The sequence below is a fragment of the Vanacampus margaritifer genome, chromosome 3, assembly GCF_051991255.1.
Source record: "Vanacampus margaritifer isolate UIUO_Vmar chromosome 3, RoL_Vmar_1.0, whole genome shotgun sequence".
Classification (NCBI taxonomy): domain Eukaryota; kingdom Metazoa; phylum Chordata; class Actinopteri; order Syngnathiformes; family Syngnathidae; genus Vanacampus; species Vanacampus margaritifer.
The window spans coordinates 7410926-7426191 of record NC_135434.1 but is presented as its reverse complement, the minus strand read 5'-3'; the positions used below and the strand labels follow the sequence as shown (position 1 = coordinate 7426191).

Here is a 15266-nt window from a genome sequence, read left to right as displayed (position 1 = left end):
CCAGCCCGGGGAGCGAAAATGATACACCGTTTGGTCGGGCGCGGGTTCCATGCGGGTAAGGCCTCAATCAGGCATCTGCGTGTTGCCGCCATGCCGAGATGGCCGCCGTCCAGTCAATTATTACTGCTCGATGATCACCGGTGGCGCACGCCGCTCGCCCCTTGAAGCACTTCGCGAGCGAGATCATCAAGTCGTGAAGCGAATGAAGTGACGACTGCGAGTTGAGTCTTTTTCATTTGCCTGCCTGATCCCCTCTGATTTGGGGACAGATGCTCCGACTCGACTCACAGACGTTGACAGCCACCACACACTACGCGCCACTTGCGCGGCATCGGCGGCCACCAACTGCTTGGAGAGGAAGTGCTAGCATGCAGCCAAGTCAAGAGTCAGATAGTAGGGTGACCTCTTGTACACTTTTTTTTTTTTTTTTTGACATCCTGTCCGGGTATCGTTTATTTATTAAAAAGATTAATAAAATAATCATGAAAATGTCCACTTTTCATTGCAGGAGCAACCAAGTCGGTTTTGTGTGTGCGTGTTATAACTGTATATTAGGGGTGTGCCAAAAAAAATCGATTCTCATTTAGTACGATTGAGAATCGATTTGAAATGTCCCAAAATCGATTTTTATTGAAATTATTTTATACTGTCTTGCCTTTGTTTGTGTGTCTTTATCGGGAGCGCTGTTCCATGTTGTACTCGATTTGGCCACTTAGGGGCAGTGTGGTTCCACGCGGTCTGATACACTGTTAAGTTGTAGCCTCATTAGAGAGTAGAAGGTAAAAGTCACAATCAAGTTATTCCAATAAAAGTTTTTTAGAGCCGTTCTTTTGAGTGATAAAAGTGCAGTGAGTAGCGCGCTAATTAGCATTAGCGAGTTAGACTGGAGTAGATCATTACGATTCCTTGAACATCTATAAATTGAAGGGGGTGTACATCACAGCACAGTACATCACTTCCTGAACGTTCAAATAAGGCCCTACCCTGTGTTGGCGGCTAAGAGTTGTAGCTCACTGGTAGCGCTTTGCACTCGCAAACCGTATATAATCGCAGCGCAAATTCGACGAATTCGGTTGTTGAACGTTACTTATTTAGTTGTTACTTTTTTTTTTACTGCTTAGACTGACAGATGTTTAAAATATGATGTGCAAAAAAAAGAAGAAAAAAGCGCCTTTTGGGAGTTCCACTTTAGGAAGATGACAATTCAAGCGGAATTTTTGCCAACAAAGAACCCGATTGTGTTTTATGAAACTAACAAACAATCTGATACGTGCGTGTCATTTAGGCACAAAATAACTTTTAATTATTATTATTTTATTTTTTTTTTACAATGCTGCCACACTACAGGGGGACCCCAGGTAATAGCAGTCCCATGTGGGAGCTTGCTGTCATTTTGTCTCATGACATCTGTGGAAACGCACACACAAACAAACCTCTTTTTTTTTTTTGTTGAGACTGTTCCACTGAAGAAACACCTGACAGCTATTTGTACAATTGCGATCCAAAGTTGTCTGATTTATTAATAATAACACGATTGCGGTTTGAGCCACCTCACACTGACTCGCTCATCATTACAATGACCGACCGGGTTCACATAACACTTCCATCTGCGTTACCCTGCTGTTTCTCCTTTGCACACATGCCTCAAAGCACCAGTGGATATTCATCACCACACCCCCCCACCCCCCACTACTCTGCCTCTAGATATGATTTAAGCACCCTTTGAATGGAATCTTTTAGTTTCGCACAAGTCTCTCTCTTCGCGGCGTGTTTTTTGCCGCTGCCGAGCGACGCGCCGCACTCCTCACAGAGCGCCTCTGTTTCCTCGGCCCCCGCCGATACAAAGAGTACATTGGGAGCATTGCCGCGCAACACGCCGTCCGACGGACCAACACGCGCCACAATAAACGATCCTGTTGTGTGTGCTCGACGAGTGACCAGACAGAGAAACCAAGCAGTGACCCCCGATGACGGAGCCCCCGAGGGCCAGACGGGGGCTGCCCAGCTGTGCCCCACTAAGCCACCGCCCCCGCAACCTCCAGTTTTACACTGTAAAATATGTTGAGGCTATAAAATGTCACCCTTTAAATGGGGGTCTCTTTGCCATAAACTTTGGCCTGACATGCCCTGAGGGACGAACCTATTGGCACACGGTAGCTAAAACATTACATTTGCTTACATAAGTTTTTTGCTTTGCTGAAATCTCTGTAGGCTCCATAGACGTTTTTTTTTTTTTTCCTTTTTCCCCCAGCTATGGTCACACACTAAAACACTGCATTAATTTGGTTACAAGACATATGGTAGCTGTTAATGTGTGGAGAAGAAGTAAAAATCTGCTTGTAAGGAGACACAAAGAACTTAGAATGGTTGTAGACAACCACAATGTTCCCCTGAGCAGCTTTTTTACAATTTATGTTCAGTTAACCTCCAAATGATCTTTTTTGTTTAAGTAAACTAAGAACTTTCGTTTTCGTTTTATACTAAGTTCTATTTCCAAAAGTATTCACGCCGCTATTTATTATACAGGCAAAGGAAATGTTCTAAAGCTCGGGTGTTTTTCCTCACATGGTTTCTCTGTGCCCCGCCATGTCCTTTATAACGAATTGAATTTTATTTACATTATATTTGCAATACATTTGAATGAAATGTTTTAAGTAAAAATGTTTCTTAATTTACTGACATTTAAGCTCAGTGCTAATATTCAAATTAGGGATGGATGCGTACTGATACCAGGTATCAGTATCAGGCTGATATCTGGCCTTATTTTGAGATATCGCTACTTATGAGGCCAGCTGATACCAGTATTGACCGCCCTCTTGTGGGCATTTTATAGTCAGGAACTAGAAATTAAAATTGCCATTAAACGGAAAAATGCGATTTGTTTTGGGTGTGTGTGTGTGTGGGGGGGGGGGGGATTTTTACAGTATGTATAAAAAGCACTAGTGGTATCAGTACTTGGTATCAGTATCAGTGACCATTCAACAGTTGCGCTCTCATACTGGTATCGGTCTAAAAAAAAAATGGAGATCATCCCTAGTTCAAATAATGCATAAAGTTACAGTAGCTTACAATATTATAAATACGGTGCACATTTTAAGAAATAAAACCTCTGTCTCATTTTTTTAAGGTTGTATAGACTGTGTAGAATATTTGAAAACTCAAGCCACTGTTCTAAACGTATAGTTGATTAGAAGAACATTAGTGTTTGTCCTAGATGTGCTTGCCAGACCCATTTAACAATTAAATGTACTTTCTCAAAAGGCTCTGAGAGACTAAATGGACCACAAAAGTTGAACAAAACAATCAGGTTATGCTAACATAAAACTGTTAGAATGCTATCGACTCACGAGGAAAAAAGAAATCGAAAATATGAACTCATTCACTGCCATTGATGACTATAGACGTCAAAAATTCATGTGAACTATTTCTATTAATTTAACTTTTTTTTTTCATTTTATTAAATTTTTTATGAAAACCTAGATTATTTTATTGTACATTTATAACAGATATAAAATTATCATGCGATTAATTACGATTAAACGGCCCTTAGTCATTTTTTTAAATTAGGCCTGTCAGGCGATTCAAATTTTTTTAAAATTGTAATTAATCACATGACTTCACTTGTTAACTAAAGATTAATCACAAATTTTATATCTGTTCTGAATTTACAATATTTTTTTCTAGGTTTTCATACTCTTGTAAGCAAAATTTGATTATTATTATTTTTTTAACTAATAGAAATAGTTCAAATGAATTTTTGACGTCTATAGCCGTCAATGGCAGTGAATGAGTTAAAATGTGTCACATGCTGACAGATACAATACTGTTCCAAAAACATACATCGGATCCAAGAAATGCATGTATTCAAAAGCCCGGTATAGCGCCTCTCTAAATCTCATCAGGAAGTACGTTTCATTTCTCCCCCCTCCCTTGTCTTGTATGAATTTATTGCTAAACTCAACAGGGGCAGGATGTGTCACAGCCCCGGCACTGGGTAAACATTCCCAGATGAACTCCACCACCACTAACATCAACACATCACGGACAAAATCTCCACTTGGGTTTGGGTTGATATTAGTCATGTGTTTTACAGCCTGGAGTGGGTGAGTGGATACCTTGTATGAATTGCTAGACAATGGTGCGAGAGTGAGAGGACATTCTTACCAGCACTGGTGCCTGCGCCAGTGGTGAGGTCAGCACCCATGAGGCCACCTAAAAACGCAAAGGAATGAATGGGTGGATGTTTGACAGAAGACGCGTGTTACATCTACTCCACTCACAGGCACGTTAACACGGTGCGCACTTTTGGTGCATCAAAATTCATATTGCTACCAGAAAAAGAAAAGCAACCGAGCAACTGGATGCTGTCGTCCAAGAAAAATGACACATTATTATTTTTAAGCCATGTGAGGCGAACGGGTGGGAGGGTTCCGAACTTGTGTGGTTTGGTGTGGATGCTGCGAGCTCCAAAGCTCATATTTAGTTTTGTGCTGGCGTTTCTCGCATCCAGTTGTAATGACAGGGTGAGGGTGTGGGCTGAAGGCTTCAGACCAGTGGGACAGAAAAAGGATTTTGGACAACAATAACAAACCAACAGGCTTGATTTCCTTATGTCACTAGGCAGCACGCTGAAAGGCTATACTGTACGTGGGGCTAGACGATTAGTCCAGTCAATTCCAATCATCCATTATGGAGATGATCAATTTCCTTCCATTTTCAACATGGCTAATTCTGTTAAAGATCAGCATCTCGGTAAAGGTTGGAGCACAGCCCATCTGACGTAGGGCAAATAAACTATTCCAGCCTTGACCGGAAGAATATCAATGCTATTAAAATCGGCCTACCATATAAACCACTATTAGTATTGTATTAGGGCTGCGCAATTAATCGAAATTCAAAGACAATTTCAATGATCACACTCCACAATTACAAAATCAGCATAATCATAAAAAAAAAAAGATTATTAATACTAATTTTTGAGTTGTATACATTTATACATTTGCACCTTTTTATTTTTATTTTAAAATAAATAATTTAATAAATTTTGTTTCATCCAAAATGAACTTGCATAATTATAGTTTTAATTTATTTTATTTATATTAAGTATAGATTTGATCCATTTTAATATATATATATATATATATATATATATGTATATATATATATATATATATATATATATATATATATATATATATATATATATATATATATATATATTTTTTACATTTAAACATTTTCTTGTTTTGTACCCAAAAAATAAAATGATCGTCCTACTGCAAAGTGCACAAGCTGTTTTTGCCAACATAAATAAATAAATATATATTATTATAAATATATATTATTATAAATTCTGTTTGGGCCAGATGGAACTTACATAATCATAGTGTTTCTGTTTTAAAAAAAAATTGCTCTTAATATTTTTAAATGCATAAAAATGTTCTTGTTTTGTAACAAAAAATATAACCAATAATGCTGATTTCGATTATTGCCAAAAATAATCATGATGATTATTTTTTCCATAATCGAGCAGCCGATGAATTGGATTAAAAAATAAATTATCATCTGGTTTTTATTTATTTATTTTTTTAATCAGGACATTCTTTCAAATCGACAGTGCACTAGCAAAAATGAGCAATGATTCAGTAACTGGTTTGGTCTGTAACATAAGGAAAACAGACAAACATGTTGATCACTGCTTTCCAAATTAAAAGCAACTGTTTTATTTTGTTTAAAAACCAAGACAATCAGTCTGACTTTATAGACTACTCCAGATATCAGACAACATTTATTGTTGATGATCTGAAATTCCGAGCATTTGGACATTAAATAAAAAAAAATATATATAAAAAAATTCATATTATGTCCCTTTTTTTTTTTTATTACTTTGATTGCACCTGTAATTGTAAATATAAATTGTAAATATATTGTTTGATTAAGGATGAGTATCATGCTACAGCTACATGAACCACTACACTAGCAGATGCATCACTAACCGGCTGTCAGTTCAACTGCTCTAAAGTGACGCGATTTTAGTTGCGTCACGTGTGCCAAAGATGGTACAACAGGGTTCGCACCCATGTAGCCCCGCCCCCGACCTGTGTTACCTGCACTGGGGGGTCTGTGTGTAACTCCGGGCGACATGCTGTTTCTCTGTAGTCCATGGTGTGTCAGCGGTAGCAGGTTGTGGTTTCCAAGAGAGCCACCGGGATGGCTGTAGATGAGATTGTTCTGGTTGCTGACGGGGATGGACACGGGCATGTCGTAGTTGGACGGGGGCATGGCCTGCTGAGGGGAAGAGGCGGGCGGAGACAAAAAGAGAGGCCACTTGGATTAGATTTGCAAGTTATCCTAAACAAGAGACAATTAAGACCACGTTGTTAAAATGAAAAGGACACAGTCAAGGGAAATTAGAAGGAGACGAAAACACAAAGAAAGGCCAAAAAGCTTGAATGGAAAAACTAACATCAGACATCCATGCGCAATTGAATAAAACAGAAGACAAAGACCGCAAACCAGTAGCGAGTGGGTGCTTTAGGGAAGTACTGCCGAGAAAACAGCTGCCACAATAACCCAACATGCTCTTAATTAAACTGAACCTAACTAGTCTCTTTTTTCATTTGGAGGGAAAGACGCGTGGTCCGTTTCTACGCCAGGAATTATGTCACAGTTTATGACACCGAATAAATAAAAATACACGACAAACACAAGCTTTGAAAGGCCAAATGATGATCTACTCTCTCTTCATCTTTTGTGCAAATCTGCAGCGATTTCTTTATTTTTTTGGGCTAAATTCCTCTGAGTTTAATCTGAAATGATTTATTTTTCCATTTCAAAACGTTAATTGGTATTTACTCAGATCACGTGCAGCCTCATAAGAGCACCTCGTTTTTGTGTGTGACATTTTTTTGTGTCACTTGGCACAAGGGCTTAACCTTGGGAGTGCCCTGGAAGTGGTTGGATTCCGAATGTTAGCTTTAGGAAGTAGAAAATAGGGCTCTAAATTACAGCCATGTGTCCGAGACCAGTTAAAGGGAAAATCAGCTGGGTTTGTATGGAATACATACTTAGCTTAGTTTTGTTACTTTTATTTTGTTTCTGGATTGCTCACAGGTATGTCGTTCAAATATAAAATGAAAACATTTATAAACCGTTTTCTAGACTTACCACAATCTCAATCAAGGATTTGCTGTATTTTTAAGCGTAGTTAAGGATTTCATTTAGGAAAATACTGTTAAAGGAATGTGGACACCCTGTTTTTAAAAAGTTCTTAAACTGGATCTCATCAGACCGCACATGCCTCTAAACAGTCATTTAACGGGTGCCATCCTTCCTGCTCTCACTCATCTTCCTCCTTTACCACCACCCCCCCCCCCACCCCCCAGCAGTCCCCAGCAATCTGGAGAGGCCCACGGCTTGGCAGCCACCCTGACCACACACTGAACTGCCACTTGTTTTGTGCTGAACAACCGCACCCCGATCCCTGCCCCAGCAGCGCCGATCCCAAACGCGTCTCACCCAGAAAGCCACGCCGCCCGCCCGCCCGCCCCCCCAGCTCACCAAACCGCATCTCCCCCTCCCTTCCATGTGAGGTTTTGTCAGACACTACTATTCTCCTCGAAAATTGTCTAGCGTAGAATTACTGTATATTCATTCCTGTGCAACGGTTCCAATATGACGCTTTGTGAATGGAGGGAAGGGTCCGCTTACACAAAACCCACTTTTACTGTGTGGTTTGAAAACTACAATCCAGCAGTTGACAAGCTATATTTAGGAGCGTCATCTTTACAAATACTACATTTGTGTGCACGCAGGCTCCACGCTGCAAAAACTGAAATCCTAAGTAAGTTATAATCGCTTAAAATTAGCTTATTTTGCTTGGACAATTAATTTCTACTTGTCAGACAAGATCCTTCTGCTTATTTTAAGATACTTATTACCTAATAATCTTTTTGATCAAGCAGTCTTGGCATTGAGTGTTAACAGCCAGTTTTCAAGTACTGCGAGGCTTAAAACGAAAATTTTCTACATTTTAAGATGACATCAAAGTTTAATTTTCTTATTTTAAGATTTAGCAGAATCTAGTCTGGAAACAGACAAAAGTGCAATAAAGCTATTTATTGTAAGAATTTGTTCTTGTAAAAAAAAAAAAAAAAAAAATCTATATTTTACATTTACGAAGCTCATTTTCCCTCTTGCCAGTAAATGTACTACCTGCTCAGCGGTTTAGTGGTAGAGTGTCTGCCCACAGACTTGGAGGTTGTGGGTTCAACCGCTGGCTGGGTCATATTAAAAACAATTAAAAATGGGACATGTTATCCGCCTGCTTGAAAAAAGTCAATATTACTTGTTTTTTTTAGTCTAAAAATACTGTTGTCAAGACTGCTGTGGATGATATGGGCCTAGTATTATTTTCTTATTTTCAAAATCCTGCAGGTAAATTTAAGTAAAATTTTCTTGTTCTGTTGGCAGATAATTTTGCCTATTTGAAGTCATGTTTTTTTATTTTACTATATGTTTTCCTTAATTTTTTACTGCCTTGCTTTTAAAAGCAAGGCATCATGGGAAACGGGTTCACGGTGGGGAAGCCAGTGCGTTTAAATGAGAGAACCTCTGCAATTACGAAGCAAAAATGGCTGCTGGTTGTGGCTGCAGTTATGTCAAATTAGAGGACCTCTCCTCAATAAGCAAAATGTGAGAGCTGTAATCTTTTCCATTCTATGTATACATTGTAATCTGCGGTCGTACTCGCACTCTCACTTTGTGTGTTTAGTCTGGTGGCAAACAATGGCGGTTAGCTGGGTTAGCGCAACACCAACCGGCCAGTCAGCATTTTGTTAGCTCGCCGAGGACGCCGCGTGACGTCAAAAGTCCGTACTTACAGGAATCTTATGACTTTTAATCATGTGATCAAACTCCTCGTTAATCTGTTTGTATTTCTCCTCTGTTCGCGGGGTGAGGATGAGCGTGGATTCAAGCTCCGGGCTCTCGCCACCTTTGTTTTCCTTCTTGCTCAAAGCCTGCCGGGACCCGCAGCCAACACAGGAGGGAAGGGATGAGGGACGGATGGCGGGGGAGACATGACGGAAACAAGGAGACGGGGACGAAGCGACACACGGTACAGCCGGGGGGAGGGGAGAGAGGAAAGAAATAGGTGAGGACGACTCGGGTTCAACAAGAGGTACTTACACACAGTCTCTGTCTGCTGATCATCAGATCTATGTCCTCGTTTATTTTCCTGTATTTGTCCTCGGACTCGGGGCTGTGGCCGACCGAGTCGTCTGCGTCGGGGTCGGGGCTGTCGCAGCCATTTAGGCCCTTCTTTCTCAACGTCTGTAAACAAAGCAGTGGCACAGCACAGTTGAAGGGCTGCATGCTTCAGGAAACCCAGCTGAACAGGGGACATCAAAATGGGAGTGCCACAAGGCTCCATTCTGGGGCCTTTTGAGTTTATACATTAATGGCCTCGCCTCAGTGTGCGATGTAAAGGTCATTACGTATGCTGATGATATAGTTATGTTCACTCACGGGAGAAATGCACTTGAAGTGGCGACATGGAGAGAGGTGGAAAAGGTTCTTGTCATGTTTTTAAACGTAAACAAACAAGACTGCTGCCATGTACTTTACGAATGTATGTTAAATTACAATCGGAATTGTTTGCTTTGTAACACCCTTAAATTGAACCTTTCAAATGATAGGAAGGAACATTAGAGGGTCTTTAACTACCGAGGCCTCAATCATTTACTTGAAGTCTATGCTAATGTCACATTTCCAGTAGGCTACTATATGACGACAATTTAAACAAAGTTGTGTACATGAGAGACAAACGATGCGATGGATGGAGTGAGATGGATGAAAGTCATTGACATCACTTTTTGTTTTTAAGCTATTTCCGTGTCTGTAGTAACTCTTTTTCTTTTCTTATTTATTTATTTATTTATTTTTAAAAGATCACCCTAACCCAGATGAATCCTAAAGTTATTTATTTTTAGAATTCCGAGCAATCTTGCATAAACAACTTGGAACATATAAATAAATAAATAAATGTAATTTTATTGGGTGAAAAACTACACTAAAACTTATGGGTGGTAAAATAAAAAAAAATAAAAAGGTTTTGAGCAAAGGGATGAACACTGAAAAAAACAAACAAACAAAAAAACAAAACAAGAATGACCAGTAGGATGTAAATAAAGGATACAGGTGTGAGGTCACTGAAGGACACATATGCATTATTGAAGGCAGCAGTTTCCATTTTGGCCACCTGATGGCCACCTGCCCCCATTAGATCCCTAAGAGCTCAGGTCCTCCCACTCAGACCTTGCTTGAGAAAGTCACTTTTTTTTCTTTTTTATTTAATGAAGACATCGTTGACGACCACGATGACTAAACAAAGGTGATTTCAGAAGGACTGTAGTGTGTGTATGTGCATGTGTGTGCGTTAGCTAGAGCAAGTAGGCTATCGCTGGTACATATTGTGTTCATTTGTAAAGTGAGACAAAGACCAGACTGCGAGTGAAGAAAGTACAGTAGCTGACAGTTAGAGATCTCATCAAAAGGCAGACCCCCCCCCCCCCCCCCCCGCACACTCTTCCATCCTCACTCCTTTCCTAACCACCAACCCCCCCCCCACCCCCGTCTCTTCTCCCCCTGGCTTTAATAAAGGGAGATTAGTCTAGTGGAGGAATATCACGGGCCTGCTTCAGTCTGTGTAGTCATTGCTTCACACTGCGCTCTCCTACTTTCATCTGAGGCTCCATATCAGACAGGCGTAATTAAATTTACTTTAGTACACCCTGTATTTGATGCTGATGAAGTGCGTGTTAGTGTGTGTGCGTGTGAAGGGAGAGATCGTGTGGTGGTGTGGGTGTATAAAGGAGGAAGGTAGATGCTGAGATAAGTTAATCCGAGTGAACTTCTTCCTCTCATTTGTTTGTCTGTGTTGGCGCCGGCTCACAGAGGAGAGACGTGTGATGCCGGCTGCTCCGTCACGAAGCAGCGGCGTCGGTGACAGGGAACGATCTGCCTGCTTAGAAAACAAATAACGATCCGCTCATCTCTCATGTCAGCACAACAAAGGGTTGTTTGGAGTGTGGTTTTAGTGAACTTAGAGGGCTCCTTTTGTGTGCGTGATTGCTGTTTGATTCCCGCGGCGTCTTGTGGCGAAGCAGCTACTGTATAAGCGTGTCAACATTCACCGGCTCTCCTCTTACTCCCTTTTTTTCCGAATTCTCACTTGCCCACCTGAGCCGCCCATCCCCCCCCCCTCCCCCCGAGAGAGTAGGAATCTGGAATTGAGAATTTGAAAGCATCTCTCACATCTCTGACAGTCTTCAGGAAATCACACCAAACAAACGCAAGGAGATCTGACTTGTAACGGAGCAGCCGTGAAACAGGCGCGCTCGCTTCATGTGAGGTGTGTGAGTCAGGAGAACAAAGGGGTTGCGGAGGTTCATCACGCTGTCTTTTTGGCAAAGGTATGAGATGTGAAATTTTGAGATTTTTTTTTGTTGTCTTTGGTGCCGTTGCATTGGGGTCCTGGCGATGCATCGCTTTGAAGAGTTGAACTTGTGGCCTTCTCGCATGACAAACCAAAACTTTTACTTCCAAACTTGCACATATTTCCACCAATCCAGGATAGATCACATTGGGGATGACCATATTTATTTATTTTTGATAGTCAATTACTCAGAATTCCGTCCATTGTCGAATGAATTGAATTAAATGATTAAATGTGAATTGCAGAGGGGCTGTTAACTCTTTGACTGCCAAAAACGTTAAATAACGTTTAGTAAAATCCTATGGAGGAGTGCCAAAGACGTTAAAAGACGTTTGTTTCAAAACAGAGGTGAAACTAACCATTTTCTATTGTTGATTACTGAAAAACGGAATAAGGTAGAAACAAACTTTTTTTTCTGATGAAACATGAGAGTCCAATCTTTCATTTGGTAGTATGTGTGTTTCCATAGTCCAAACACATAATTTTCTGTGGACCTTGAAAGATCAGTCAAAATGCTTAAAATCGGCTGGCACCCACGGCATCCCTTTTCTGAAAACGTCTGGCAATCAAAGAGTTAATTCTGTCTCAGTTTGCGGTTCCAAAAAAAATAAAATAAAATAAAAACGAATAAAGAAGGTTGAGTTATCCAAAATAACCGAGGCTATATGGAAAGTCCTTCCGGTAAAAGCAACAGCATCAAAACAGGAGTTTAGAACACTCCACACTTGCTCATATTATTTAGGGATAAATTATTTCATTTTTGTTTCTCTTGCTAGCTTTTCAACATTAGCACTATGATTTGGTCATGCGCTACAATACTGACAAAACTTACATGACCAGTCTGAACATGTCATTGAGCCATTTCCGGCAGGAAAAAGTTCATCTTTTGCCCAGAATGAATTGAAAAGATGAAAAATGAATTTTTTTTCCCCCACTTGCTGTTAACTGAAAATGATATCGCCTGTACTGAGGAAACAGGTAACGACCAATCATGGCTCACCTGTTTTCTAGGTTTGGTCAGGAAATTGAGCCATGATTGGCTTCCTCAGCACAGGTGATGTCGTTTTCAGTTGAGTTGACAGCAAGGTTAAAAATTAGTTTTCAAAGGTATTAATTTTAATTGTACATGAAAATTAATGAAGTTAACAAATTCATTCTGGACAAAAATAAAATCAAATCTTTTTTACTGCTGAAAATGGTATCCCTTGAACAACCAATTTTTATCCATCTCAGGAATTGGCCATTTTGTCACTTGCGGTCTGAAAATGACATCACAGTTGCTCAAGGGACGGAAACGACCAATCACAGCTCACCTGTCTTCTGAGTTTGGCCATGTGACATTGACAAGCTATGCTGTGATTGGTTTACCTGAGCCATGAGCAACTCTGATGTCATTTTGAATCGACAACAATTGGCAAAATGGCCGCCCGTCTGAGATGGATAAAAACGGATGGATTTTGCTGACTAATCATATTCCAAAATCACAACATTAATCACAATACCATGTTCACACTAGTGGCGCTACATAGGACATATTATTGTAAGGATAATTTTTGGGTTGACTTCAACAAAAACAATTTATACGGCAACTGCATGCTTACTGGTAAGTGGAGCTATTTTGAACAATAACACACGCACACACACTAACTAGCTATTTTTAAGTGGCTCGCGGGCTACTCAAGTGGTCCTTGGGGACTACCTGGCCCGCGGGCACCATGTTGGTGCCACCTGCTCTAGTTAGTCAAACAGCCATCCGTAGATCAAATATACATGTCCATTTTAGGGAAAACAGTGTTGCCCAAGGGGAAAAAAGGAGGCACCCAAAAGGGCTTAAAGAGCGGGTGGTCATGCAAAAGGGGGTCGGGGCACTGCTTGTCTTGGGTGTTGATAGGTCGCAGAGTGTTATATGACTTGGAAGCATGTGGCCCTGCCCCCCCCTAACCCCCGGGCTTAGCTTTCTAGCGGGGCTCAGCACTTTGAAGGAGTGCTACGAGTGCGCTATGCCAGTCATCCCAGTTATGACCACCTGTCTGCCGACGTCGCACCTGTTGCCAAAAGCCGACACACGACCCAACAACCAATCGGTGCTCACATCACCATAGAAGGCCCAGCTGTGCTCACACCTTACACCCCTCACGTCATTGTATATATTTATAAATAGTGCGAGTGAGTGAGCCAATGGGAGAAAGAAGAAGAACTATACTTCTTGGGAGAGGAGGGGAAAAAAAAGAAGCTGTTTTTGCTTGGTTGGCTCTTATGTCTTTCTACGGCCCCTTTGGAGGCTTGCTCCTAATTAAACTCCTTCTTCATGATGCTCCCTCATGACTCGACTTGTCACAGGGCCTCTGCCAAACAGGGACGGCATAGACACGGTGGCCTACATACTTAGACATCAGTCTCATCAGTACCCTTCAGCTCTTCAGCCTGAGATAGGAAGGGCCTACACGGCCGAATCGGTCATTGGCAGTCGAATCAATGGCAATATGATGCAGTCAGAATAAAATCGAAAAGAGTAAAGGAAGTCCTCCAGTTAGCCGTTTTGATTTTACGGCGCCCGTGCCTCGTCCGTACAGTAGCGCCTTCTTTTTCGTTATTTTCCCACAGTAGTCACGTCATTTCTAAGTTATTTAAAGTCGTGTTGTTACTTCCGGCAACGGGCGTCCATCGAGAAGGTCGGCTCGCCATCAGGCACCTCACATTTCTGTGTTTAACCCTGGAGAACCCACGGGGTCAAATTTGGCCCCTATAAATTCTGCTACTCAAATAACAAAGACCTTTTTTTTTTTTTTTTTTTTTTTACAAATTTAACTTCAAAAGTCCAGAGTGCCACTTTTGACCCCTGCATGGGGCCATCTAGTGGATGAATATTGCACTTACATGAGCCAGAGTGGTGGTGACAAGATGGCTGGCAACATGCTGTTTTGTTGAGCTGGAAATCAATCCAAACAAAACCATCTTCTCAGCAAACCATCAGATGGTAAAATTGTGTTTAAAAAAATATATATATTTCATATCATGTTGCAGAATGCCTAGGAGTATGTTTTATATATATATTTTGATAAATGAGCAACTCTGAGCTAGTTAAAAAAACAAGGGTTAAAATTGAAAAAACATATATTTTGGTGTTCAGTGAACTTATAGCAGTCATTTAATGTATAATTCATAATTTTCCAAAGAAGAAAAGGGTTCTTGGGTTCTCCAGGGTTAAGTTGCCATTAGCTCCGCTTTGCCATCTGTCAACAATGAATGTCTGTGCAGAAACTCCGGTCGCGCAAATATGTTTGTTAAAAATGACTGTACAAAAAGTATTTTGATGTAAATATCGACTTTAATGGTGAAGTTGAAATTCAGGTTACACCGCAAGTGCAGGAAGGGGGACTCATCCGTAACTCGAGGACTCACTGTAATTGTCTTATTCCTTCGCACAAGAAACCCAAAATGAACTGCCGTTTGACATTAGGGATAAATACTTGACTTAATTATCTTCATTAACTTTGGGAGAAATGAAATATCTGTTCTCTACATTTGCATAGGTGAGGTCATGTAGTTGTTTAGACATCAAACTGGTTGTGATTCATTCAACAGTCGTGTACTGCGTTTGGCCTCAGTTGTTTTAAAACTAAATTGGTCACGATCCATTCCGCTTATTAGACTGAATTCAACTTGGAAAAGAACTGCTTGGAATATTCCGCTTTCTTTTGTTCCTGAAGTCTTTGTATAGCATCTGTCAAATAAATGTGTTTTAAATTGTAACAGTTCCTTAGCACAG

At 40.7% G+C, this 15266-nt stretch overlaps 1 protein-coding gene across 9 annotated transcripts in view; it reads right to left on the bottom strand.

Moving 5' to 3' along the window:
* mef2cb (myocyte enhancer factor 2cb) overlaps window positions 1-15266 on the bottom strand; it is a 92700-nt gene that overhangs the window by 11152 nt on the left and 66282 nt on the right. For 4 of the 9 annotated variants that reach the window (XM_077561363.1, XM_077561367.1, XM_077561362.1 and 1 more), the window contains 3 exons: window positions 9190-9333; window positions 6108-6288; window positions 4165-4212 (listed from right to left, as the gene is read on the bottom strand). In XM_077561363.1, coding sequence (XP_077417489.1) covers window positions 4165-4212; window positions 6108-6288; window positions 9190-9333 — 373 coding nt within the window. Of the gene's footprint in view, window positions 1-4164; window positions 4213-6107; window positions 6289-8882; window positions 9021-9189; window positions 9334-15266 lie in introns of those variants that run through there. The other 5 variants (XM_077561370.1, XM_077561364.1, XM_077561366.1 and 2 more) reach the window with 3 other exon arrangements.